Source organism: Rhipicephalus sanguineus, chromosome 11 (genome assembly GCF_013339695.2).
Source record: "Rhipicephalus sanguineus isolate Rsan-2018 chromosome 11, BIME_Rsan_1.4, whole genome shotgun sequence".
NCBI lineage: Eukaryota > Metazoa > Arthropoda > Arachnida > Ixodida > Ixodidae > Rhipicephalus > Rhipicephalus sanguineus.
The window spans coordinates 120,989,370-121,017,242 of NC_051186.1; the positions used below are offsets into that span (position 1 = coordinate 120,989,370).

At 46.3% G+C, this 27,873-nt stretch overlaps 1 protein-coding gene across 2 annotated transcripts in view; it reads left to right on the forward strand.

The window, feature by feature from the left end:
* Window positions 1-21,553, forward strand: part of LOC119375640 (mitochondrial basic amino acids transporter) — a 131,003-nt gene extending 109,450 nt beyond the window's left edge. For both annotated transcript variants that reach the window (XM_049420295.1, XM_037645862.2), the window contains 4 exons: window positions 4,762-4,845; window positions 18,531-18,728; window positions 19,939-20,261; window positions 21,229-21,553. In XM_049420295.1, coding sequence (XP_049276252.1) covers window positions 18,531-18,728; window positions 19,939-20,261; window positions 21,229-21,538 — 831 coding nt within the window. In that variant the 5' untranslated portion in view covers window positions 4,762-4,845 and the 3' untranslated portion in view covers window positions 21,539-21,553. The remainder of the gene's footprint in view (window positions 1-4,761; window positions 4,846-18,530; window positions 18,729-19,938; window positions 20,262-21,228) is intronic.
* Window positions 21,554-27,873: the final 6,320 nt, after the last annotated feature.

Consider the following 27,873-nt stretch of genomic DNA (forward strand, 5'->3'; position numbering starts at 1 on the left):
TCTGATATTGGGGTCGTCGTCGTACCTTCGTCGGAATCTGAAAACGCACCGCCGACGGCCACGATCTCCTCGACGTATGCAATCGTCGTGCCCCTGCTCAGGTGTCTGTATTCTTGGCTGAAGTTTGTTAGCATGACGCATCCTTTTCCTTCATGCAACCGAGCAATGCCTCTTTCGACGCTAATGTCACGGTCCAGCAGCAATTCCTGATCGCTGTCGATGACGCCTTCAAGGTGTTCAAATTTTTCGGGTCACACGTATCTTCAAGTTCGCGGCGAACGGCCCACTGGCGACGGAATAGTGGGCTCGAGGGTCAACGAGAGCGGTGACGTTGTGGCCGTCGATGAGAACGTCGAGGTCGCTAGTTCGTCGTCTTGCGTTTCGATTAGGTCGCGGTGTCGGATTACTGCTACGTCGGCTTGTTCCGCAGTTTCTTCGTGGTGTCGTCAGGTCTTCTTCCAGCCGTGAAGTTTCGTCGTCGGGGCTCCGTCCGGCTTGTAGCGTGTTCTTGGGATATCGTCGTGGCGTTGTCGGCGGCGGATGATCTTCAATATTTCGTCGTACAGCAACCGCTCCTACATCGGTTGCTGTCCTTAGTTTTCCGGATAAGGGCTCTCGGATCCGCCCCGGGAAGGCCGCTGTAGTGCAGGCGCGGTTGAAGGGTACAGGTAGCGTCCTGGCGACAGCGAACGCGACGAAGGTCGAGGTGTCCATTCAGCATTGATCAGGTAGGCGGCGATGTGGCGCGGCCGCTCACCATGTTGTGGACGCGGTGCGTTGAGTGCGAAGCCGCGTAGTCCCATCTGGCGGTACTGGCAGTGGCGGTAGGTGTGGCCGACTTCTCCCCAGTGGTAGCAGAACGGGCGGTTGTCAGGGGCTCTCCAAATGTCGGTTTTCCTCGGCGCGTAGCGCTGGCCAACAGGCCGATGGTATGGCGTCGGTGGCGACGGTGGTGTCTGGGGACGGTACTGCGGCGGTGCGGCGTCTTCCCGTGGTCGTGCAGGAGGAGCGTGATTGAAATGAAATAACGGCAGAAATCAGGTGGTGTCAATCGTCATTGCAATGCGGATTACATCGATGGCACATTCACACTCTGTTTACGCACTGTTTAGTGCAATGTCTTACACCTCTAATTTTCCGCACTAACCGCGCGTATCCTCTGTCTGTCCAGATATCATAATTCAGTTATTACATTATAACTTCCTCACCACTTTTCATCATTTCTGGCTTTCATTCTACGTGGCTGCTGACGTTGTAGTCGAAGCTGTTGCTTGACTCACCGTCAACACTTCCCAACACGGCAAGTGACGGAGTAATGGTTACTCAAGTACAAAACGCGCTTAACAATTTGCGAGGAATTCAAGCCTCGTACATAGTCACTGATGCCTGCCCGTCCTCATACATGCCCTGAACGAAGCTGCGCCGACAGCTGCTGCACAAAACCCACGAAAACAGGAGGAACTGCTTGGCGTCACATCGGAGCTCAAATCATTCACCCATCCAAAAGCCGTCACCCCAGCCAAAAAAGGCTATTAAAAAAGAACACGTTAAATAAGTCTGAGCGCTTTGTAATGGGTAGCCTTAATTACACTCACTCACTGCGTAATTCCCATGTTCTGACGCCTGGCGCGATTCTACGCTTCCGCCACGCAATATTACATGTGTTAAAGAGACTCCTTCTCCTACATGACGTTCATATAGTGTTTTTTTTTTCGAACCACTTTCAAGCAATATCGTGGTTCTGTTGTAGAACACCTTCTTGCCACGCAAACGGTCTGGGTTCGATTCGCACTCGAACCTAAGATTTTGATTATTTATTTTGTTTGGATCTTTCACAATTTTTCAGTGACGAACAAGATCATGATTTTTCGCTCACAATCAACGACGCCGACACCGATATTTCTGCGAAACGAGCTCTTTAACGCTATTGCGTTAAAAGGCGTCTGTGTGCCGATCATCGTGTTCACATTACGCCCCAGACATGCCTTGAAGCCATGAATCAATGAGTGCACTACACGGCTTCCTGGTAGTCATGAAATTAAAGCGTGGTCCTTGTGACATCACTATAGTCACTTCAGAGACCCAAGTATCGTGCGCTCCGAGCATCGGAAGTGGCTGACAAATAGGCTAAAGGGAAGAATAGTCTAAAACTGATGTAATCTGTATAGGAGCAGTTTCACTGGCGGCTGCGAATACTGTAGATCAATTTTCCATTTACGCTGTCACTTGCCCGTGTACCGCCCTTTGGTCAATTCCTAAGTACGAGAGACAAGCAGCATTATTTGCTTTGAACACTCTCAAGTAAAATACGACTCCCATCTTTGCTCTATCAACTCCAAATATGGATCAATCCTTCACATACTTTTCACGTCACTGTTGCATCACCTTCACTTGGCCATTAATGACAACATCTTCACATATCAAACCTATGTGGCCTTAAGCTTGGGAGGCCTCCTAGCGAGCTTGAAGAAATGATCCAAGCCAAGCCTTAAAAAAAGTTGGAGGACACTTGACCTTCGCCTCAAAAGTAGAACGCGATAGCGTAATCGCGCCCCGTTCGCACCGCATTCTCAATCGCTAGCCAGGCTTCGCTTCTCAGTCAACACTTCAACTGTGCCGCGAGGAAAGAAACGTCTGTACGCGTCACACTGGCCATTTCAAACTATCCTAGAATGCCTACTGCAAGTACACTTGCGAAGGGCCCACTACGCCATAACAGTTGCCTTGAGAATCAGTGAAGTGCCCATTACGCATCCTTAAGGCAACACGCGAACCTACACAGCTGCTCACATACCGAGCGACGGGCGCCCGTGTCGACGAAACCATAGCCCCTGACGACGACGAGCGACCAAGCGGTCGAACCGACATCCTCGAAGCTCAACGGCTCGAGCGACGCACTATGGCACCACCTCACCCGAAACTGAACAGAGAGCAATCGAGAGACTGGCGCCGACTGCAGACGAACACGTACCCCAACCTACACACACTTTCTGATACACCCCTCCGAATACGAGATGAGTGCCCCTGGTGCGGAGGGATACCAACACTGACACACATTACATACAGCTGTACCTCGCGCCCTGTTGCGGCAAACTTCGCGCTCATAAAAACACACACATTACCACACTGGTCGTGGGAGGCGCGACTCTGGGATCAGCCCTTGGGAAGCCAACTGGCAACCCTGGACCAGGCCCGGCGAGCTGCAATAACCAGTGGAGCACTGGACAAAGGGCCCCACCCACTTTAGTTGCTAATAGGAATAGTTAATAAACGTTTATTCTCTCTCTCTCTCACTTTGCTCATGCTTTTGCTGCTGATGCTGATTAAATATGTCTGAGCGCTTTGCCATGTTTGGGCATTCAAACTCCTCCCTTGTGCAATTCATATGTCTTGTACCCCGGCGCGATTATACGCTTTTGCCACGCAACACTGCATGGGTTAGACACACTCCTCACAATTCATTGCACTCCTGTAGGGCTTTTTTTTCGGAAGCAGTTCCAAGCAGTGGCGTGGCTCTGTATAAGAACACCGATTCCCCAAGCAGAAATCCTGGGCTCGATTCCCACTTGAATTGAAGATTTTTTATTATTTATTTATTCGTATCTATCTCGAATTTTCGCTCACGGACAACGCTGATTTTTCGCTCCTCACAACTAACGATGCATACGCCGACACCGGAATTTCTGCGAAACGAGCTCTTCAATGCTATCGCGTTAAAAGTGACAGAGACTTCCCGGGGCCCATATGGGATCCGAAACGTCTCTTTTTATTTTTATTTAATTATACTGGTTTGGTCATCGTCTGTAACATCTTCCTCGTGTTACCTGGCCAGAAGACTTTTCGCCGTACCGTCGTCTTATGTGTATATGTACACCAGATTTGACCGTTTAATGACTGCTTAGGAACCTAAAAACAGCCCTTTATTGAGCATGCGGCAAAAGTTAACAGTTTAATAAAACTTCAGACTTGCTTGCCATTCCGGAAAGCCAGTTCTTTTCATGTTTTGCACGAAGTTTCTGCAAAAACGTCGATTAGACATCTATGGCATCTCTGCGCGACGACACGCGCCTGCGATTGGCGTTCAACAGCAAGCTTCTCGGTAACGTACCGTTATCTTGATCTTGAAATTATAATTGAGTTATTTTTACTACGAAGCTGTATCTGGCTGGGAAATCTGTTCATTTGTTTGTGTGGACACAATCTTAGCTCAGGTATGTGCCACAGAATTAGCGCAAGCCTGAATATTTTTCACTGGTCCACTAAAAATGAAGAAGGGAACATACGGGCGGCAAACACTAATTAAAACTGTGCGTGGAAACGCCAAGCGCCTGCGGCAAGCCAGACAAGACGACGCATGTCGCGGCAAAAAGACGCATGCTGCTCAAATTAAAACTAAAAGAGCGTACGCCAAATTCATAAGGGACTTTCTGGATATACATTATTCCGGGTTTAGTTGGAGTTCATGTCATCGACTGTAGTTCGAAATTCGGAGTCACCTGTGTCGTGTTTTAAACAGCTTCAATGGTCACCCACCTTCACTGAGTGGAATGGCTCCTCAAATGTTTTCTTCTTAGTTTTTTTTTTGTTGTTGTTGTTGATGTTCATATGCAAATGCGTTAAGTTGTTCATTGATTTTGATTGACACTAGTCGAGACGATAGAGTTCAAAGTGCCATCCTAATTGCTAAAGCTTTCGTTAATGCAATAACATTCCCATGCTTTTTTCTTCGTTTTTATAGCTATCTCTCCTCTTTTCTCGCAGGTCCGCTTACAGACCCAAGATGGTTTATCTCATAGGTATAAAGGGAGCATCGATTGCTTCAAGAGCATAATAAGAACAGAGAAGGTGAGTGTTCCTTCCTTACTCAATCAATTTGAACCTGAATCTTTCTTACCATCTTGTACATGCGAAATGCAGAAATTCAGGAAAGAGGTTTTTTTTATAGTTGAATAAAACTTGCCTATTTTAGATGTCCGAAATTGAGATAAGTTCGCTCTTGTCAACCTCCTCATCTGTTTTAATAGAAATTTAGTGCAATACTTCATTTTCTTCCCAAACACATTGAAAGTGAATATAATGTACACGAAAGGATAAAAAGGCAAACATTGCAAGATATCATTTTTTTACAGTGAGTCGTTAAGAATATCATGTTATACTTTAGCCTATGTACATATAATGTACAGTGCTTTAAGAATTTTGTGGGTGGCATACTGGTGTGCCTAAACGGTACTGTAGATTTAATTGTAGTATTCAAATTATCTCCTTCAAGAATACTTATGCCCGTATTAAAGTGTTAGCTATAATATTACATAGTTGTTATACATTTTTTTTTCTTCGGAGAGTTCAAATATTACGGCAGCTATCATTTTCACCAAGCAGAGATATATAAAGAGAGATCGTAATACAAATATACCAGTCCAGATAATCGCGGAAATATATTTTGTACTTTTTACTTCGTTAACGTAACATATGCTTTCTGCTATTTTGTTCCGGAAGATAAGAGCTAGTCCGTATCGAGCACTTGGGTTTTATTAACAAGTGAAATTTTTATCATGATGGAAGTGTGCTTTGCTTGATAGAATAAATGAAATGATATAATGAATAAATAATTGATAGAATAAAAGCAATGAAAATTTTAGTCTTGCAACACTGCCTGCAGAGCGATTTCTTCACGTGATAAATATGGTGGTGGCGGTAGTCTTATACGCAAAGTGATTTGGTAAGTTATCGCCGGAATTTAGAAAGGCTATCCTGAATAGGTTCCATGCCTGAAGAGCAACTGCTCTAATAGCCTTTTTATGCCGTTCCTGTGATAAAAGGTCCTTGTAGGAGGCGGAGAAATTGCGGCGTCAGATTTGTTATCTCCCATACGCGCTCAGATTGAATGAGTCTTATATGCTTGATGGATATGTGTGTGTGTGTGTGTGTGTGTGTGTGTGTGTGTGTGTGTGTGTGTGTGTGTGTGTGTGTGTGTGTGTGTGTGTGTGTGTGTGTGTGTGTGTGTGTGCGTGCGTGCGTGCGTGCGTGCGTGCGTGCGTGCGTGCGTGCGTGCGTGCGTGCGTGCGTGCGTGCGTGCGTGTGTGTGTGTGTGTGTGTGTGTGTGTGTGTGTGTGTGTGTGTGTGTGTGTGTGTGTGTGTGTGTGTGTGTGTGTGTGTGTGTGTGTGTGTGTGTGTGTGTGTGTGTGTGTGTGTGTGTGTGTGTGTGTGTGTGAATCACTGTCAGCCACGACCTCTGTACTTGACATGCAATTTGAGGCCAACCTAAAGGTGTAAAAGCTAGGGCATAGGATTTGTGCAACGAGCTGAAAGTCCGCGCCATACTTTTGCTCAGTCGGACCAGTCCCTTCATTGTTTAAAGAGCAAGGTTATGGCCACGCAGCTCTTTGACGATAATGGCGGCCGAAGGCCTCTTATGTTGCATTGCAAGGACTGTTTCCCATATTTACTCCAAGAAAGCAAAGGGACCAAAAGCAGGCCGTTATGCGAAGCACTTCATCGCTTCATCTTCATTGTTTCTCATCAATTGTGAGGCATGTTGTCTTTTGGACTCGACCAACAGGGAGGGTGGGGGGGAGGCGGTGGTAGCTGCAATGAAACTTTCCACACCACCTTACGGAGAGACCTGCGCCCGCCTATCACAAGAGACGAAATCAATGCACCGGAGTCAAGTGCTGTCATGCTCCCAATGGCTGCACCTGTTCTTGACGTAGGTACGATGTATGTATGCTGCATAAAATGACCGGCAATCATTCCTAGACGTCGAGGAAGCTGTCACAACGGCAATCTTCGTTGTACGACGCAAAATGTGCCTGATAACAAGACGGATAACCGTAGGCCGCCTGCTTTTCCGCATTGATGGCCCTGTTGTCACCAGACGACGTTGTCTGTCAACACACAAGCCATCAATGTAGGCTAGCAAAACACTGTTATGGAACGCTTTGTTGTCTAGCTCTCAGCACGCCACCCCTTCGTCGCCTGCCTACACAGATATGTAAGATTGCGCCATCCCTCAACACTTTATGGTCGGGCCTCTCGGAGCATGTGATGTAAGAGCAAAGAACGTCGTACCTAAGAGTCGTGTAGCAGTGCTACCAAAGTTACCGCGCCACAAACGACGAAAAGAAATAATAAAATTGTTTAACGTGGCGTGCACGCGCGAGAGAGATAGAAATCAACGCTGCAGTTTAAGAATACAAGCTTATTTCAATATTGTATTCATAGAGAGAGAGAGAGGTAAAGGTAAGGCATCACATGTTATCCGGTTTGTTATCCTGCAGTGGGGAAGGGGTAAGGGGAGACAGAAAAGCAAGAGGAAAACGAGTCAGAAAAAGAGAGAGGGAGGGAGGCCTGTAGAAAGACACACAAACACACACACACACATACATACATACATACATACATACATACATACATACATACATACATACATACATACATACATACATACATACATACATACATACATACATACATACATACATACATACATACATACATACATACATACATACATACATACATACATACATACATACATACATACATACATACATACATACATACATACATACATACATACAAACGCGCGCGCGGTACTGTCATAATCATTCAAGAAGACGGGTAGATCGCAGAAACTTGAGTGAAGCTCGAGCTTTCTGGCACTCCAAGATCGATTGCTAAAAAGTGGCTGGTCGTCGTGGCGCGCAGACGCTGCTGAGAGGGACTGCTTCTGGGAGCTGTAGTGAGGACAATGACACATGATGTGCTACGGAAGCAATCTAGTCTGCCATTGAAGAAGCTGAACAGCAGTTACATCTTCACGACGACCGAGATAACACCATAAACAAACTGTCCAAAAAGACTCACTTTGTCTCTTAACATTGTTACTTCTCCTGAAATTTTACATGACGTCCTTGAAGATATTGCGCAACTATGCAACCGCAAATGCTACTTCTCAGTGAAATCACATGTTTAAACTGAAGAAGGAACCATTACCGTTGGCTGTTTCAGAGGTGTCCTGCGCCCAAAGAAATGCACAGGTGTACGCAGGGTGTCTGACGTGAGAACCACAAACAACACAGTTTTACAACGCCCCCGTCCCCTACCCCGACCTCCTATGAAATTTTCTCTTTCAACTTTTCCATAAAATGATGTCTCTAGCCGTAGTTCTTGAGGTGTTAGGGACGCTAAATGTCTTTCTTTTATTTCTGAGATCTTGCGGCAGTTTTACCCGCAATGAGCTTGCCTTCTGTACAAAAAAAAAAAAAGAATACGCCAGCATAGGCATAGCGTTCGACTTGCGAGGCTGCTTTGTCTAATCTTTCCCTTAATACCTGGCTACACCACATCTCTCATGTACAGTTCCCAATGACTTAAATAAGATCCCCTGGTTGCATCTGCCGTTAAGTCGCTGCCTCTTTCTCATATTTCGTTACATAAACTAATGAGCGTACACTCAATTACGGCCACGGAGGGGAGAGGGTGGGGGGTATTGGGTCGCGTGACCTCTGTGCGCACGCTTATGAAGAGATGGTTGGTGCGCTTTATAGTGAAACTGTTTGCCTTTTGCCCATGCGATCACAGGGGCGAAGGGGGGCTACTATTGGCGGCTCGCGTCCGTATAGTAGACAGAAATTGAGATGGTAAGAAGGCCCAGCTGGCGCATCACGCTAATAAAGTAGAAAATGATAGAAGGGGACAGAGTACGGTTGCGGTGCTTGTGTCTGCGTTGTGTTGCGGCGACAGTGGCTCTGCTGCACTATGACGTAACACTGCGATAAACCGGACTGCGCAATGCGCTCGCGCCGGAGGAAAAAGGCGGAGAGGCGTCGACAGCATCAACGCCAATACAGACAGCGAACGCGGCACCATGAAAAAGCGAAGAATGCAGCCAAAGACTATGAGTCCGAGGAAGAACGTTCTCGTCTGCAGTCGCTCACACCGGAGGAACGCGCCGAAAGGCGTCTACAGCAGAAGCGCGAATACAGCTCCGCAGGTTATCCGTCTCCATATGAATGTTGCGGCCCCACGAATTTTTTTGTTTCAATGTGATTGTGCGCTCTCTGTCTCTTCTTGTACAGCGTCCCTTTCTTCGCATTTTCGAACGTGAAGACTCACCACTCGTTCATAGACATTTGAACGAGTTTGCGTCTAAAAGGGGCAATGATACCACTGACTAGAGGTGTGCACGGGCTCCGGGTAGCCCGAAAGCCCGAGCCCGACCCGGCCCGCGGGCCGGGCTCGGGCGGGCCGACGTATTTTCACCTCGGGCCCGGGCCGGGCTCGGGCTACTTGCAGTTTTATCGGGCCGGGCTCTGGCCCGGCGCAAAGCCCGACTCAAGCCCGAAATATGGAGAATGAGCGGGAATTGTTTTCCAACACGCATACAGCGCCTTTTCCGCGACCACCCTTTACCGCTTTTCTTTTCCATTCGCTACTTTAAACGAAAGGGGAGCAGGTAAAGCACTGCCTCTGTTGCACTCCGACAAACAGAGAAGTAGCACCACCTGAGCTAGTGACGGCGCCACGCGACTGTTCGCGTTAGATTTAAAGCCAAATCCCATATGAGTGAAAATGCACGCGACAGCGACCCGACGTAGATCGCTTTCGTGCAAGCTGACGCTTGCATGGACATACCCCATACACGTGATGGCTTTGGCGAGCGAACTCCATTGTTGCTGGCATGAGGCCGTCTACTTGTATAGCAAAGGTGCCGCGCTGTCGCAGGTATGGATGGATGGATGAATAAACTTTATTCGCAGGTATGCAATGAAAATAAATTATTTGTTGCATGTTGGTACGTAAAACGTTTACCATTGTCTCGCCGTATTTTTTATATGCACGTGCATAATTATTACGTTATTCGTTGGTGTAGAGCTGATGTGCTTAGTACGTCGCTAATGTACATCAGGTTCGGGTGTTTTGTGACTTCCGGGTGATGTGTGACGGTTTCCAAATGTGAAAAAACCGAGCGATCGCGCGATTTTGACCACGAGATACATCGCGCGAACAGCCCGCAGCGAACCTTCAGAAAGCCGGGCCGGGCCGGGCCCGGGATGGTGTTTTCGTACGTCGGGCCGGGCCGGGCGGGCTCGCAGCCCTTTGCCGTCGGGCTCGGGTGGGCCTTCGACAAAGTCAGCGGGCCCGGGCCGGGCTCGGGCTTGGAAATACGGCCCGTGCACAGCTCTACCACTGACTACCACGTACCAAGCAAGAGGTGCCAATAATTTGTCACATGCTGCCACTGACGACCGCCAGTGCATAGGTTGCCAGTGACGGAAAGTATTTTAACCTGCCACCTATCACACGCTTTTGACGACTGCTCGGCGCTTACAGGTCATTCCTCCAGCCTTTAACTTGCCAGAAAGCATTAACGTATGCAGTGTTGTGTCGTGCAAGTATTGGAAGCAGTGGTATATAAGCCTTTTGTGTAAGAATTCACTGCCCATTCTGTTATGAAAAGCTTAGAAATCCCGTCCTTTGCTACCGTTCTGGATAGGCACGACTTGTATGCGAACCAGACACCATATGCGGTTCGGTTATAATGCAGGTGTTATGTAGTTCTAAGCAGTATAATGCCAAGCTATATCTCCAGAACGTTTGAGTCGGTGCTCACCGTTACAGCCAGCCCAACAACTTGCCGCTAGCGCTGGTGGTAGCGCTGCTATATTAAACTAGAAGAGGGGTAGTGGGCTCATTGTGTGGCAGCCGCAACGGGGCAGGGGAAGCCGCTGGTTTTACCAGTTGTCACAGACGCTACATTCATCTCGCCGGTCGCGGCACCTACTGCGCAGCAGTGCCAGAGGAGAGACGCGAAGCGAAGGTTGCTTACACCTCTGCGCACCAAGTGTCACGGCCGTCGAGACCAACGCTGCCCAATGAGACATCGGCAGCGTCACGCGTTCGACGCCAGTGAGCCCAATGCCACTCTCCATGTTCAGTCTGTAGCACTGCTGAATACGTACGGCCAGTCACATGCACACTTACGGATGAAATGTGACATCATTTATTACAGCGTAGCTGTTCTTCATTTCTTTCTGCCGTTACGCACTCGCATAAACTATCATCATCATGAATGGCATCGACCTTTCTACGCGTGCAACGCAATAACTCGGCCGGCGCGCGCTCTCTCTTCGTCCTCTTCTTCATCTTCTTCGCTCCCCTAACATGTGCACCAGGCGTGCGCTATCCCGCTATGCAGATTTATTCGGTGAGGGATGCAATAACTGGAATGGGTGAGAGAATTAGTACAAAAACAGAGAGGAAGAAAGAGACAGAGATAAAATGTTGGCGCAAAAAGTTTCTCGACGAGGCGGGACTCGAACCCGCGTCCCTACAATCCTAAGGCGAGCATCGTAACCACTCGGCTATTCAGGCACTTTTTTTTTGTTATGGTATTTACATAGTACACCGTATCATAGTACATCATAGTACACCGTATCACAACAGTCTATAGCGCAGAGTTACACTACTAGAGTCACTTAGCGACAATGAAAGTACAAGCACTGCCACAAAAACTGGAAGACTAACTTATAGTCCTTCATTCCAGGGAGAGTTCTTCATCAGGTGCTGCGAGGCTAAGCATCTTGGCGAGGTGCTTAGCCTCGGCTATTTAGGCACGCTAGCAGAGCAAAACATAGCCTCGTATAGTATTGTATAGGAAGGGGTGGGAAAGGGAAGTGAGGGGGAGGAGGAGGGAAAAGAAGAGGTGAAAGAGTAACGTGTATCAAATAAAGAGAGAAAGAAAGAGAAAGGGAGAAAGATAGAGAGAGCGAGAAAGAGAAACAAATATATAACGAAAGAAAGAAAGACATAGAGACAAAACAGACAGCAAAAATTGGGAGAGGAAAGAAAAGGGAAGAAAGGTATGAAGAGAGAAAAAAAGAAAAATGAAGAGAAGCAAGGAAGGCCACCCAGGTCCGCAATTCCTCCAGGCTCGGCATCACTAGTGCGATGCTGCCTTTATTTTTTTAAGGACGATAGTCTTTCTTGGGATACTTAATCGAAGAAATTTTGGTCTGTCTGTCTTTCTGTTTGTCGGCACGTCACTCGATTCAGCCACTCGGCCAAAGTTGAACCACTTGCCCAAGGGCCAGCAATCTTGAACTGGTACGGCTGTTCATACTTGTGAACGTTGTCGGTCAAGAAGTAAATATCACGCATATCTGAGGTGCAACATCACTAGGTAAGTGTTAGGTGGTGTGTTCCTTTAATAGAAAATGCATACATACGTAATTCTAAAGACCCTAGTTTCTTAAGCTGCGCTAAAGGGGGTCGAGCGCCGCCTCCGGATAATAAAGTTCTTTGCTTGCCTGCCTGCCTGCTTAAAATGCGACTGCGCTGAAACTTGCCTTCCTCCGTGCCCTCTGCACGAGCTCATTGTTGTGTTTCGGTTTCGGTTCTGTATTTCACTGTACGAATGCCATGGGGCGCCACTCTGGCATTCCTGTTTTACCCAGGCGACGTGTAAATAAAACATTGTGTGGAGAGTACTCGTTGAGTGCGGACGTTTCTTCTGCTTCAGCGCTTCGCGCCAAACCGCGTGTTCGGGCTGGCTGGCGTTCCCGCCGGTCGCGTTGGTCACCGCCGGCCTTCGCCTGCTGCTGCGCCGGGACTACCAGCCCGCAACACAGCACTCATGTTTCCAGACGTATTGCCAGATGGGGTCCATATCTCACGCAGCTCCTCTTCTATCGTCTTTAGACGACATTTGCAGCGAAGCACGCAGATACGCGGCTAATTTTTTTTTCCTTCGCGCTCATTTGCACATGTTAGGGACTCTGACCTGTACCTCTGTACATCCTTGTATGTTCGAGTTGTTGGATATTTTGTTGTTTGTGCAAAAAATCACAGCATATCCACGGGGTGAATGATGATGAGTGGGGCGAAGCTACGGAGGGAATCATCTGTAAACCGTGAAACTCTTCCGTGAAATGCGCCCAGTACATAATATAAAGAGTGTGAAACATCGTGTATATATTAAACATCAAACTTTTATTGTACTGTTGGTTTACGTGGTCCCTTCATTATCACTTGTGATCGGTGAAATGCAAGGAAGAAGTCTGCTCCCGAGCGAAAGAGCGCCAAGAGCGACCGCATTCCCCGCTCGCCCTGTGCGAATTAAAGGCAAGGCTAGAGGGAAGACAGGACGCGCGTTCCACGACGCGAGGTCGGTAGCATGCCCAACGAAAGCCAACGGAACGCGATCGTGCAAGTGCTCCGGCTTCGCATCGCCTCATGGTTCCATTTAGCGTCCCAAAACCAAATATATTGCTCAAGGTGTGCCTTGCGTTTTTCGTAGAAATAATTTCTTTATCATATACATTAAGACGAAAAGTTGAAAGCTCACTAGAGTGTATCGCCCCCAAAGTATGTCTTTTAGTGTGATTTAACTCTCGTACGGCAGGGTCCTCGCGCCGTTGCCGGTCCACCTCGCCCGTTGACGATCGGGCGAGGTGGCTACATACAACTACTACTACTACACTTTAAGAAAAACATCTGGCGTTCTTTCGTTCTGCTTTTACAAAACATCTGGCGTCTTTCGTTGGTTTATTTCATCAATCAACGGCGTTTTGAACAAAATTTTTATTGTTTAATCACGCACAGGAGATATCTCACCAGGCACTACCTTGGAGGTAAACAATGGCTGCTAATGGGAATGAGAGACAGAAGAAGTCGGCTTTTAGCTAACACTTACACTTCTACTTCTACTAACGTTTCCTACTGGAACATGCCAATGGCTGCTAATGGGGAATGAGAGACAGAAGAATTCGGCTTTTAGTTAACGCGCACGCTGCGAATTTTTTATTGTTCAACAACGCACAGGAGAAATCTCCCACCGGCACCACCTTGGAGGTCAAAGCGTAAGACTTGTTACGGACTACTACGATGACGACGACTACGAGGGACGAACGGGTGCCGCCTTAAGGGGCTTCGCCCCTAAAATTATTTTCATTAGCTACGCTCAGTAATAACCAAATGCCCGGGACCAATTATCTGTGTTTTTGGCATTCGAAATTAAATTGTCGGACAATAATAAATACCGTCGTATATATAGATAGCACTAATTTTGATAAGTAAACTTGACGATGCTTATAATTAGCGTTGCAGATTGCGCTGTGGATTAAGAGTAGGGTAGAGTAGAGTAGATGCTAAAAACTCTGGCACACACCCCCGCTTTGGTATTGGCCAAGAACCGAATAGTTCTTAAAATATAATTCTTAAATTAAAGCTTAAATTTTTTATGTCAGATGAAAGAAGTAAAAATGAAACAAAAATATTAAGAATATAATAATATAATATATTATAATATAATATAATATAAGCAATGAAACGGAGAATTTCGATTAAGGTGTTCTAAACATCTCCAAGAGAAGAAAAAGAAGGAATACACGCACGCGGTACACGAGAAACGAACGCGGCCAATTAAGATTTTTTTTGTTTTTATATTATGGTTTATCGAAAGCTTCTGCCCCTTTCACCTTTTTTTTTTTTCTGTAAGGAATGTTATTATAGTTCTTATCTAATTTTTCTCCTTTTTTATTTTTTAGCCAGCGTCGTGTAAACCATTTACATTATAAAGTACAGTGTGGCCAATCCCCCTTGTGGGTATGTGCCAAGATCTAGGCGACAAGACAAGACAAGACAAGATTTTTTTTTTACCTTACCCAGTTCTTGGCCAATCTCCCAGCGTGTGTGCCACGGTTTCCACGTTCTACTCTACTCTGCTCAGTCAGTGGTGGGGTCTCAGTCCAGGTGGTTGCTCAATCCGGACTTTCGCCGCTGTTCCACCAAATCCATCTCCTGTGGCCCACTTGCCGGCGAGCGGCAACGCTGAGGAGCACAGCGAGCTCTTCGGTATCGAGGGCAGACGTGGCATCGAGGCCCGGAGCGCCGCCACCATGGCGAAGAAACGGGCGGAGGAGAACCACGGTCCGCCAAAGGCTGGGCGAGCGAAGCGCCAGGCTCCTTCTGACCGTGCCACTAGTGCTTCCAACGGGCCTCTGGCTGCCAAGCGGCCACGCGGTCGACCGCCCAAGTGCGTGTCGGCGGAGCCGCTAGCACCGAAGCCCATCGCTACCACGGCGGCTCGAAAGTCACGGAAGGCAGCGGAAGCAACGCAGCCCGTGAGCGAAAACCCTTCCGCCAGCCATGCAGTCGCAACTAGAGCCCCGAGAGTGAGCCTTAGGAAGCGCTCGATAAGCTCCTTCCCAAGCAGCACCAACGACACGGCTAGCGAGGCTCCAAAGCGTCGCAGTGCCAAGAGGAAGGTGAGCGTCGGCCGATCAAGGCACTCGTCCCGCCGTCGTCATAGCGGATGCGCGCGTAAAGCCCGAAGCCGTTGGAGCTCGGCCACGCGGTCGGAAAGAAGCCGAGGGTGAAAGAAGAGGCGCAGCAAGAGCCGCCGACGTGCCCGGTCCAGAAGCTCTTGCTCGGCTACGAGTATGTGCCCGAAGCTCCGAGAAGCCGGTCGTCAACTAGACATGGGAGGCTCACGAGGGTCGGCAAGACCTCCAATGGCTTGAAGAGAAAGTAGACGACTGGTGAAATAATGATTAGGTTTAAAGGTTCGTTTAGGACTGACCGAGCTACGCAGAGCTAGTCAAAATGAACGATTTGTATTTCCCTTTAACATTTTCGATAAAGTGGCGAGCTTGAAAGCGACTCTTGGTCTGCTAAAGCACGATATTCTGGAATAAATATTTTTTGTTGCCCCTGTATTGCCGAATTATTGTCTGTAGTGTGCTGTAGTGCAATTGATTCGCTGGTGAAATTGCGAGAAAGACGCGACAACGGCTTATTATTATTTAGCACATCAATGTTGATTTATTGGCATAACCAATATCAATGTGTGCAAAACTGTCGAAATAATATACAGTGCATAGCGCAGGCTGTGTGAGGGAGTGTGCAGTATCACGTGAGTTTTCATAATCGTGCCGAGATCGCAGTACAATGGATCGCAAACGCAAATAGTAAATTCATGCCAATTGTTGGGGTCGAAACAAAATAACCCACTCGTACGGGGTGTTTTTTCAACAGCAGAGCTTTTTAAGCCGAGCCTCACTCCGTATTCTGTGAAAAAAAAAATTATAATCATAAACTGATGATGATTATGATGATGATGATGATGATGATGATGATGTGCCACTACACATGGCTCATACCCACACTGGGGGATTGGCCAAGAATTGTAGATATGAAGATTTAAAACTACTTGTTTGTTTGTTTGTTTGTTTGTTTGTTTGTTTGTTTGTTTGTTTGTTTGTTTGTTTGTTTGTTTGTTTGTTTGTTTGTTTGTTTGTCTGTTTGTTTGTTTGTCTGTTTGTTTTGCCTTCTGTTCTATGGCACGTACCCACTCTGGGGGATGGGCCAAGAATATGTAGTTGAAGCTTAAAATTTTATTTGAAGAATGTAGAATGGTAAAAAAATAGTAAGAGTAGAAATGGCAATAATAAATAAGACATCAAATTAAGACGTCAAAACATATGCTATTGAGCTCGTATTCCAGACAGCCGTGTTAACCTGATCAGAACAATTTTGATGAGATTAGATATATTTAACCGCATTTTATAATAAGCTTTTTAAAGACAAGATTAAAATTGTACACGTTTACATGCGCTCTCTTCGTCCTCTTGTTCATCTTCACCCTCTTCGTCATCTTCTGCTTCGCTCACAGAACACGTACGCCAATTTGTCCGCCGGATGATTCTGATAACTGTGATGGGTGAGAGAACGAGTACAGAGAGAGAGAAAGAAAGAGATAGAAAAAAGAAAAAGATAAATTAATGTCGAAAAATATTTCTTGATGAGGTGCGATTAGCAGCCGTGTGCCCACGATCCGAAGGCGAGCATCGTAACCACTCGGCTATCCAGGCACGCTAGCAGAGCAAGACCTATAGCGTTGTATAGTATTGTATAGAAAGGGGGTGGGCAGTGAGGAGGAAAGATGTGAGGGTGAGGAGAAAGGAAGAGAGGAGAGAGTAAAACATCAAAGAAGGAAAGAGAGAAACAGAGAGAAATTAACGGAAGAAAGAGAGAAAGGGAGAGAAATAGAGATGTAGAGAGAAAGAAAGAGGAAGCTGGAAATAGAGAGAGAGAAAGAAGGGGAAGAAAAGCAAGAAAAAGATATAAAGAGCGAGTAAGAGAGACAAATAGATAGAGAAAGAAAGAAATAGAAAAAAGAGACAAAAGGGAAAAAGCAAGAGAGCAAGATAGAAAGAGAAAAATGACCCGAAACAAGGAGACCGTCCATCTAGGCTGAAACTAGTGCGAAGCTGTGTGAAGTATTTTTTAAATTTGACGACTGCTATGAGAAATTGCTCTTGAAAACCACTTCCTGTCGCTGTAAATCTGGCCGCTATAGGTAAGGTCGGCTCTGATACAAGTGCTCGAGCAAAAAATTACGCCGATATGACACGAACTGAAAACGCTTGAACTTAAGTATAAGCTAGAGGTGTGCGAATATCAAATTTTTCGAATACGAATCGAATACGAATAACCACCTTCGAATATGGAATCGAATATCGAGTATCAAAGGAAAAATGCCTCCACAGTAACAATATTTTATTTAACATGTAGCTATTTGAAAAAAAAAACATTAACAGCCTGACTGGCAACACAACATACACTGCTATCTCCAGAACACAATGTCCAGGCTATCACAATGCACATCACAACACAATCAAATATCACGGCACAATGAAAGTGATGACTACATGTTATCATGAAGAAATATGAGTTGCTCCACATGATCAGGCAACAGGCGCTCCCTTCTAACAGAGACAACCCCCCTGCCACGGAAAAGGCACGCTCGCTTTGAACAGAAGTGGCATGGGGAGTACATGGGGCAAAGCTTTGCCAGACTGGGGTATCTGAAGGTGCCTACAGTCCGCCACCAGTCACATGGGTCACTGTCTTTCTTCAGAAGTGGTCCCGCATAGTGAACGAGTGGTAGTGCGGCACGTTACGGACGCATAATATTCAAAATGTACGGTTACATGATCGCCAACAGCGCTGCACGTCGGAGATGCACCAGCAATAAATCATACGTATTGGGGCGCTTGTCGCAGGCAGATATCGTGCCTCCGTGTACTTACGATGTTTATCGCTCCTCTCGGCAACGTTTTCAGCTATACGAACGCAGCAAAAATGTGGAAGACGAGTTATTTTATGCATGATAATCGAATCGCATATTCGATTTTTCGAATATTCGAAGTTATCGAATATTCGAAACTTTTCGAATACACGATTTTCGAATCGAATACGAATATTTCGAATGTAATATTCGACGAATATTCGAAGCTTTCGAATATTCGCACACCCATTGTATAAGCATTACTTAGCCTTAAATTTTCGTGTTTCCATCCGCGAGTGATGTACTGCGCTTAGGAGAGTGCGCGAAAATGAAGGCCGTCCCGAACAACAAGGGGCAGCGCGTGGCACATGACCGACTATACGCCTCACTTGATGTTCACTGACGGCTTTCCTCAGCCGCTGTCTCATTATCGTTTTGGTGGTACGTGGTGTTGTAGATGGCGGGCCTCTACCGAGGAATGTCATCTCCGATGGCTGGCGTGGCGCTGGTGAACGCCGTGGTGTTCGGTGTCTACGGCACCACCCAGAAGCGCCTCGGTGACAGCATCTGGGCCCACGCAGCCGCTGGCGTCCTGGCCGGAGCCGTGCAGAGCATCATCAGCAGTCCCGTAGAGTTGGCCAAGACCCGGTTACAAGTACGTGCAGGCTACCTGCTGCCGATGCTCCGAACGTGCACTGCTGCAGCGATCATTCACCATTCATGGCTGAAAAAAAAGCGTACCATTTATGAAGCGATTATTTAAAACAGGTTAGAGCACTCGCCAACGGCGTGTACTTATGTACCAGGTCGCTACAGGTTTGTGAAAGATTACAGCTTTTTTTTCTTTTTTCAACCGCGAACACTGTTGTTTATAGAACTTCGCGGAGGCACGAAGTTCAGCCGTGGTAGTCAAATGAAATAGGGCAACAGCAGGCACGTAGGCAAGGGGGGGGCCCGGGGGGCCCGGGCCCCCCCGAAATTCGTCCGGCCTTCTATATTCCCGGCAACTTTTGTTTTATTTTTGCCATGGAAATACTTTCTTTCGAACAATTAGGCCTTGCCCCCCCCCCCCCCCCCCCGAAAAAAAATTCTGGCTACGTGCCTGGGCAACAGTACCAGACATCGGGGGAAGTAACCATGGCTCTGGATCACGCAATCTGCAGTAGCAGTGGTATATTACCTTAGGGTACGCAAGCATCTATTGCTGGCGAGAACAGCGGACTCACTGACGCATCTTGCCCCGTTATCGCAAAAGAGCTGGCAAATAAGAGATGACAGTGCTGGCTCAAAGAGCCAACTAAGACGACACTTTTCCCTGTGGCAATATATACCAAGCAAATTTTAGAAACTTCGCTGTGTGTACCGATTCTGACTTCCCAGAGAATTCATCCGGGTGCTTATGCGGTGCCTGAACGATCTCCAATAGGGGAGTTCCTACTTTAATTATTTTTTTCCTTCTCGATACACCGGAGCATTCTTTGAGTGTATATTGTTTGACGAATTATCTGATTATGGATAATTCAGAAAACGAATAACTACCTAATAAACTCACACAATAATTCCGTGAAATTCTTGAACAGGGGCTTCGCAGGAGCCCGTGTTTCGACACGTCCACTCCAGTGGCACCGCCTGTTCAAGTATTTTTCATCTCTTAAAGTTTCCATCTTTCTCTGATCTTCAGCCTAATTTGGATATACAATAATTATGTGTAACTCAAGCAGCAGTGCGCTGTTATTTTCTGTTTTTCGTACGAATATACTTAACTTGACCAAAAAACAAGGGCGAACAAGTTGTTCCAATTTTTGCAGATGTAGAACAGTCTGTGATTCGTGTAGTTGAGGTAGGCTCACTTCGCGCTAACGCAGATCCAAGGCCAGAGTGGACGTCGCGCCCTCTACAAGGGTCCCGTGGACTGCCTGCGGCAGGTGCTCAGGGTGGAAGGCCTCCGAGGTGCCTTCCGAGGATTCGGGCCGACATTATTGCGGGACGCACCGGGCTTCGCCGTCTACTTCGCCAGCTACGAGCAGATGGTGCGCTTAGGTGCCGACGGTACCTTCAGTGGTGCCAAAGGTACCGCCGCATTGATGGCCGCCGGAGGGCTCGCGGGCGTCTTCTCCTGGATGGCCTGCTACCCGATGGACGTCCTCAAGTCCAGGCTCCAGGTGGACGGCATGAGAGGACCGCGAAGGTACATGCACCCTCAAACCTAATACATCTCAACAACGCAGGGGTTGCGAGAAGCACCATCGCCGATGCCTTGAACGCGGTTCTTCAACACACTTCTAGAACTCAATGTGTGAGCATGTTCGCGACCGCTATGGAAGGAAAGCGAACCCGTTGTCTGGTTCTCAGTGAATGAATGCCATAAAAGCTTCCGCGTTTAACGAATGTGCACTTTAAGATAGGACCGAAGACAGACACTGAACAACTACGCTTCATATCTTTCGGTCTTCTTGGTATACGCCAAGAGTAAAGAAGTTTTGTGTAAGAATAGATACTAAAGCAGGATAAGGTGGGTGTCGATGACGGCACCGGAGCGGAGAGGGAGTTGAGTTGCGTCTCGGCAGCATTGAACTTTGAACCTCCGACTGACAAGCTGTCTGAAGAAAACAAACCGATGATCATAGTGCTGCAATCATTGTTAGATGCACTTCGCGTGTTCATCGGCAAGCTCAAACCACCGTACGTTCAATCTGTACAAAAGGTGCAGGATGTTATATGTCTAGTACTAGCAAACCTTGAGTAGGCACCATGACCCGACTAATGCTGTCGATAGTAATGAGGCCACACATGTACCAATATGTAGAGTGGTACTTGCTTGGGCTAGTTGGTATCTATTCTTCGTCCTCAAAGTGATGCGCAGTAACGTAACAATCTAGAGTGGAGCGTGATACGCCTTAAATCCTACGTCCAGATACTATCAAGTTGTCAAGGTACGAAAGAACCAATTTTTCTTCGACGTTCATGGAGCCCAGCAGTGTTGCTTATCCTCAAGCGGACTTTTTGTATGCCCCCTTCTTTCTATCTTGCAGTCTCCTTCCTCCAGCGAAAGATAGCAAATCGGACGCGCGTCTGGTTGACGTTCTTGCCTTTCCATTCTCTTCCGTCTTTTCGTCCGGTTAAATAAATAACATGAAAGCTTTTCCACGCTGCAGATACAAGGGTCTCTGGGACTGCGCCGTTCAGAGCTACCGCCAAGAAGGCCTGCGCGTCTTCACCCGTGGCCTGAACTCCACCCTCCTGCGGGCCTTTCCCACCAACGCCGCCACATTCACCGTGGTCACGTGGGTGCTCCGGCTGTGCGACCCCAACGCTAGGCCCGCCATGGAGCCCGTCACCCATCTGGCCATGACGCCGCACCACCATCACTTTCATCCTCAGCACCACGTCGTGCACTTCGACCCCGAGCTTTACGTCAGCAGGGTCGTGGCCATGGCGTGGGACGACATGGACTATCATTTTTGAGCGTTGCTCTATCTACACTATCTAATCTATGATGCTTCTTTCCTCGCCCTCAGTGTGGTGTGCGAGGCCGGAATAATTTAAGGATTCTATGTAAGCTTCATTTCTTTTTATCTCTTCGTCATTGGTCCGAGTGGCCCTCCGCCTGAGTTATCACCTCGGTTATGGTACTTGAAGATAACATTAGGTAGTTTTAGAATAGGGTACGCACAAATAGCGTTCGCTGGGTACGATACGCTATTTCCGTCACTTAACGTGGGTACCCAAGAGGGTATAGCGTATGACGCATGCGCAGTGGCGACAAACGCTAACGCAAAGCTTTGCGTATCCTACTCTAAAGCTACCTATTGAGAAATGGAGGGTGATTAGAAAGGAACGGAATATAACGAAATGAGTCCTTGCGTTATTCCGGCTATATATATATACTATTTGACGAGGTGGTCGAACCATTTTGTGCACAGACAAGGGGTCGAATTCACGAAGAGTTTTGTACTGAAGTCCTCTTTGATAGTGGCTCGCCTCTTCGCCATATGTCCAGCACAAAGACTTATTGGAGTTCTCTTTATCGAAAGAATTCCTAGCGTAACCGCTTTTTTTGTGTGTGTCTGTGTGTATACAAGCTGATGGATGTTGTGCAAACGCTTGAAATTTTCTTTGGTTGTGCCACGCCTCGCTCTATATTCAAAAATGTATGTGTACTCTTTCTAGAAGTGCGGTTGTGCGTCGGAAAACGTCACGTTTCCAGACGTAGTCTATTGTAACGAAGTGTGTCGCAGTTGTAAACATGAGTTTCTCAAGTTTATTTTTTAAAGAAAGGCTGCCTTTGGTGGAAACGTAACAGATAATGTGTAAGATGAAGACGAATATATCACCGACATTGTAGATTCCTAGGAAAAGTGCACGAATACTTTGAGAGGTTGCCCCTTTTTTACCAACTGTAGTGGTATCCATTATAAAGTGTGGATATTGAGTTCGTGTTATTTCTGAGGCACTAAGACAGCTGTACGCAGCCCTCAGAGACTCTGTACAAAAGTTTATATAAGTTATTCCTGAAGTCAGGCTGCTGGCATGGCAACAAAATCTAGTTGACGCATTCACATTCTGCAGAGCATCGATCACCGTGAATCGAATTGAGATATAATTACTGAATCAAAGTATCGCGATTAAGTGCTATTGACCTCTTGTCATAGCACGTACAGTCATGAGCAATATGAGAGGGAACACTCTCATATTGCAAAACGCGCAGAAGTGTTCCTAAAACTAAATGCTCAAGCGGAAAGGCATCTCTTGCAAGTCAATACGTCACATTCATATCGGTATATCAAAAGTAATCGTTTATTAAACATGAACTAAGTGTTCTATCTCATATTGCTCACGACTGTACCTTATCATGGTGTCAGTTTCGGGAGAGTGTATTTTCGTTTCAGCAGCTCAGGGTCACGTGACATCCACAGAAACATCACGTATGACGTCATACCAGTGCCGTAAAATATGAATGAACGGTAATGTACTGTCTGGCGTGGCATAACTATCCGTATTTTGCCAGTGTAAGTGTTTGGCCCATGTCACTCGAGAGGCCAGTAACCTACGCCCTGCAGCGTCACGGTTCTCGCTATTTTTCCTGCATCACTACGGCCAGAGCCGCGGTCGTCAGCGACGTGCGAGCTCTGCTGATGACGCCACACGTGATGTTTCTGCTCAGGTCACGTTACCCTGATTTCTTGAGGTGCAAATACAGCTTTCCAGCAGTTCGTAGTGCGAAAGCAGTTGTAAAAAAAAGGCGCAGAATGCGTGACCTCATGGACGGAGACAACGTCACGGGCGGGCAAGAACATTTGATCGATTTCTGCATTACATGTTTTGCTAACTGCGCCTGTACAGATGTAAAAATGTACCCACAGGCCGCGGTGCATATGAACGTTGTGATAGATGCAAAGTAGCGATTGATGCTACAGTGGTTTTAAGTATGATACAGATCTTCGCACGAAGACTTTCCCATTGTCTTATATGTGTTGTGCGCTCAATAAAAATTTTATACGTGTGTGAGTTCCTCGAATCTGTTTGTCTCCTTTCCCTATGGCGATTCTGCCGACGCTTGGCAATAAGTCGGCGAAATAAATGAAACTAGGACAGAGTCGCTCCCAAACAATATTTTGCTAAGGTAGACGGACTGATAGATAGATAGATAGATAGATAGATAGATAGATAGATAGATAGATAGATAGATAGATAGATAGATAGATAGATAGATAGATAGATAGATAGATAGATAGATAGATAGATAGATAGATAGATAGATAGATAGATAGATAGATAGATAGATAGATAGATAGTGTTGTAAATGCGGTGTCAAACCACCACGTGATGTGCGCGCTGTCATTGCGCATGCGCCAAGTTTCTGTTCCTTGTTTTCTGTCGCATCCTTTCCCTTTCCACTTTACTTGTATATATATATATATATATATATATATATATATATATATATATATATATATATATATATGCGTGCAATAACGCCTTTTGGTTGTTGTCGGCTGACACGGAATCATCAACGTTGCCGTCCTTTCATGACGGCAGCTAGGCTGCCTCCGCTATGCTATAGATAGATAGATAGATAGATAGATAGATAGATAGATAGATAGATAGATAGATAGATAGATAGATAGATAGATAGATAGATAGATAGATAGATAGATAGAGAGATAGATAGATAGATAGATAGATAGATAGATAGATAGATAGATAGATAGATAGATAGATAGATAGATAGATAGATAGATAGATAGATAGATAGATAGATAGATAGATAGATAGATAGATAGATAGATAGATAGATAGATAGATAGATAGATAGATAGATAGATAGATCCCGTCGCGTGCCGACGGGTAATCACTGGGGTAAATATTATGTATGCTTGCTCCAAACGCGGGTGCCGACGCGAGCATAACTACCATATCATATTGTAACAGTATTACACCACAGCTTTTCGCTGTGGCGTCATACCGGTTTTCATTAAGGTGGTCCTGAACGACTCAGAAATGTAGGAAAAACATTCCACGCACTGCTATAACACTGCTATCCTAACTTTGCTGTCGTGCGCGACACGTAGAGTTCACAAGCCGAGCACGGAGTCGCCACTTTTTCAAGCGCCCTCTCTTCATACAGAGGCCCGCCCTTACTCCCTAGCTGCTGTCATATTAGGTCATTTAGCAGATTGCTGCTATTCGCCGATAGCTTACATAAATCAAGAACGTCGTTTAAATCAGATTCACTTCTTGTTGTTATCACTGGGTATAGTTATATTTCAATAATCGAGCGGTAGTGTCGTGTTCTAGTGTAGCGAATGGTGTAGTTCCAAATCCTGCGCTAAAAGCAGCTCCGCTACTGTGAAACCTGAGGAAGCGCGTAGCACGGGCACCCAGCGATTCCCTTGGCGCTGTTGTTAGTCTCTGTCTATGAGTGATCTTTCGCAGGAGTTCATAGAGATAGCGCCGGTGGAGGAGCAATCGCGCGCCTGCATGGCGAGGCGGTGGCGCCCTCTCTTGCGAGGCGTGGGTGTCAGCCGCATGTTTCCGAAGTGTTTTAGCACTTTTAAGTTAATTATTGCGATTACTTCTTGGTTATTTCAGCCAATTATATTATTTTAGACCTTCTTCGTTTATTTTAAACCGGTTCTGAGCACTGCTAGCCTTCTTTGAGGAATGTATTGACTGATTGATTTTGAGCGTGATCACGCCACATGAGATCCATGGATGGACGACAAGCCGGGCCCCTAAAGTGCAACGCACTTAATAAATTTGCTGAAGTAAGCAAAAGTTTTGTTTCAAGTTTTGTTAGCAGTGACGCACCAGATGGCAATGAAAAAAAGGTACCGTCAACGGGCATCGAACCCACGACCGCTCGGTCAGCAACAACAGATGCCGGGCACGCTATCCACTGCGCCACGGTCTTTTTTTTTTTTTTCTTATTGCCTGCTTTTGACAAGAAACAAACAAAAACAAGAAGAAACGCTATTTACAATACAAACACTGGTTGCGTAAAAAGGGAGAGGGATCGACAGGAAAAAAAAAGGAAAGGCCATACTGGGACTAATGAGGACGCTCTAAACCTCCTTCATTTGCAAAAGAAGCTCTACACGATCTAACCAATCAGGAACATCTTCAAGAAGTTTTTGTTCTTCAACAAAACGGGTTACGCTTTCTTTGAAGTATTGACGCGCCGGACGGGCGTCCGCATCAGCGTGCCGTATGGCCATCCTGCACTTCCATATGCTGTGGAGTGCAATCAACATTATCAGATCAAAAGGTGTCCCGTCATCACTTTCAACAGAGAGATATCGAATTCCAGGGGGGTCTAAGGGGAAATCTTTTTTGATGGTACGCTGCAGTACGTCCCATAAAAACACAGCGTCCCAGCAGTCGAGGAACATGTGGTCTATTGTTTCTACTTTTCTGCATATTAAGCAATCGGTTCCCCATGGCACAAACATGCCTTTTTCCTCCAGCCAAGGTTTGACAGGAAGTGTACCTGAATGTAGTTGAAAGAAGAATGTTTTCATTCCTGCAGGTACCATCATTCTTTTGACCCTTTTTAGTACATTTCTCCATCGACCCTCAGGGTACATGGTTCTATACAGCGGTACAGGTAGTACAACGTCACAAAGGTCTTTGTACAATTTCTTCCGTGTCACAGTGGAAAGATAATCGAGAGAAAAGCGAGCGGACAAAAAATCACTAGCTAAAACTACTTCTTTTAAAAATCCATGTAAGCTTCCAGGCAAAATATTTCGTGGATACAACAATGTTCGGCAACCGTTTGCACAGGCGAAGCTGGCACACAGTGCGCAGAAAAGGGTCCTGTACATTGCGTAAGAACAGAAAGCGATTTACAACCTGGCGCAAAAAGAGGTGTGTCAATCCCAGCCCCCCATTTCTGACTCGCAAGAACAAATTAGTCCGACTTGTCCTTTCCCATGTTGACCCCCACACGAACACTGCAAGAACACGGTGAAATTTTTGGATGTTAATTCTCGAGCAGTGAAGAACCTGAAGCACATACCAAATCTTACTGACCAAAAATAAGTTACATACAGTTGCTCTAGAAAATATGGACCATTTCCATCCATTCCATTTGTTCGTCCGATCACGCAACTCAGCAGCCTGTTCCTGCCAGTATGGGTCGCTGTCTTTGTAGCGATGTAAGGGCGCCCCGAGATATTTCACGGGTTTGTTAACGAAAGGGATATTAGCAAAAATTTCGGGGTTCGCGGACCATTCACCATGCCAGAAACCTATGCACTTTCCCCAGTTCACCGTACTTCCGGCTGCAGAACAGTATTGCTTGACCTTTTCTACCGCATGTGTAATGCTCTCATAGTCAGTGCAAAGAATGGCGACGTCATCTGCATAGGCGAGAAGCCGCACTTCGACCTCATGCAGTTTAAATCCACGTATACATTCACTGTTTATAACGCTGAGACAAAATGGTTCAATATATAAACAAAACAACAGCGGAGATAAGGGGCACCCTTGACGCACAGATCTCTGAACACTGATGGGCGCACCGGCAACCTTATTGACAATCAGTTGTGTTGAGCAATCGCGGTACGCCATAGCCACTCCGTCTCTAATTACTTTTCCTACATTGACATAATCTAGAAGACAGAGAAGTATTTCATGAGGGACCTTGTCAAAGGCCTTTTCTAAATCGATTTGCAGCATTGCCACCGCGGTTTCCATTACGTCGCAGCACTCTAGTACACTGCGTGCTGTATGTATATTCGTGAAAATTGATCGACCTTTAATGCCACATGTTTGATGCGGCCCTACTAATTCTTTAATGACAGTTTGGAGACGTTTCGCTAGAATTCTCATAAAAATTTTATAATCACAGTTTGTTAAACATATGGGGCGGTATGCTGTCACTCTACGGAGGACCATCGGGTCTTCTGATTTTGGAATTAGAATAGTGTGCGATCCTGAAAACGACGGTGGCAAGCAGTTAAGGCCAAAAGCTTCATTGTACACTTCCGCTAAAACTGGAGCAATAGCATGCTTAAATGTTTTGTAAAACTCTGCCGTTAATCCATCCGGCCCAGGCGATTTCCCAGCATACATTTTTTCTATTGAGTACTTAACTTCTTCTACAGAGATTTGATGTTCTAAGACTGCCTTAGTTTCATCGCTAATTCTCGGCATCATGTGCAAAAACTCTTTTTCATATCGCGCCATTTCTACAGTAGAACTTGCGAACAATCCACGATAGTGTTCATAGAAGGCATTCCCGATTTGATCGGCTTCCTCCGTGACTTCACCCTGAATTTCGATTTCTGTAATCT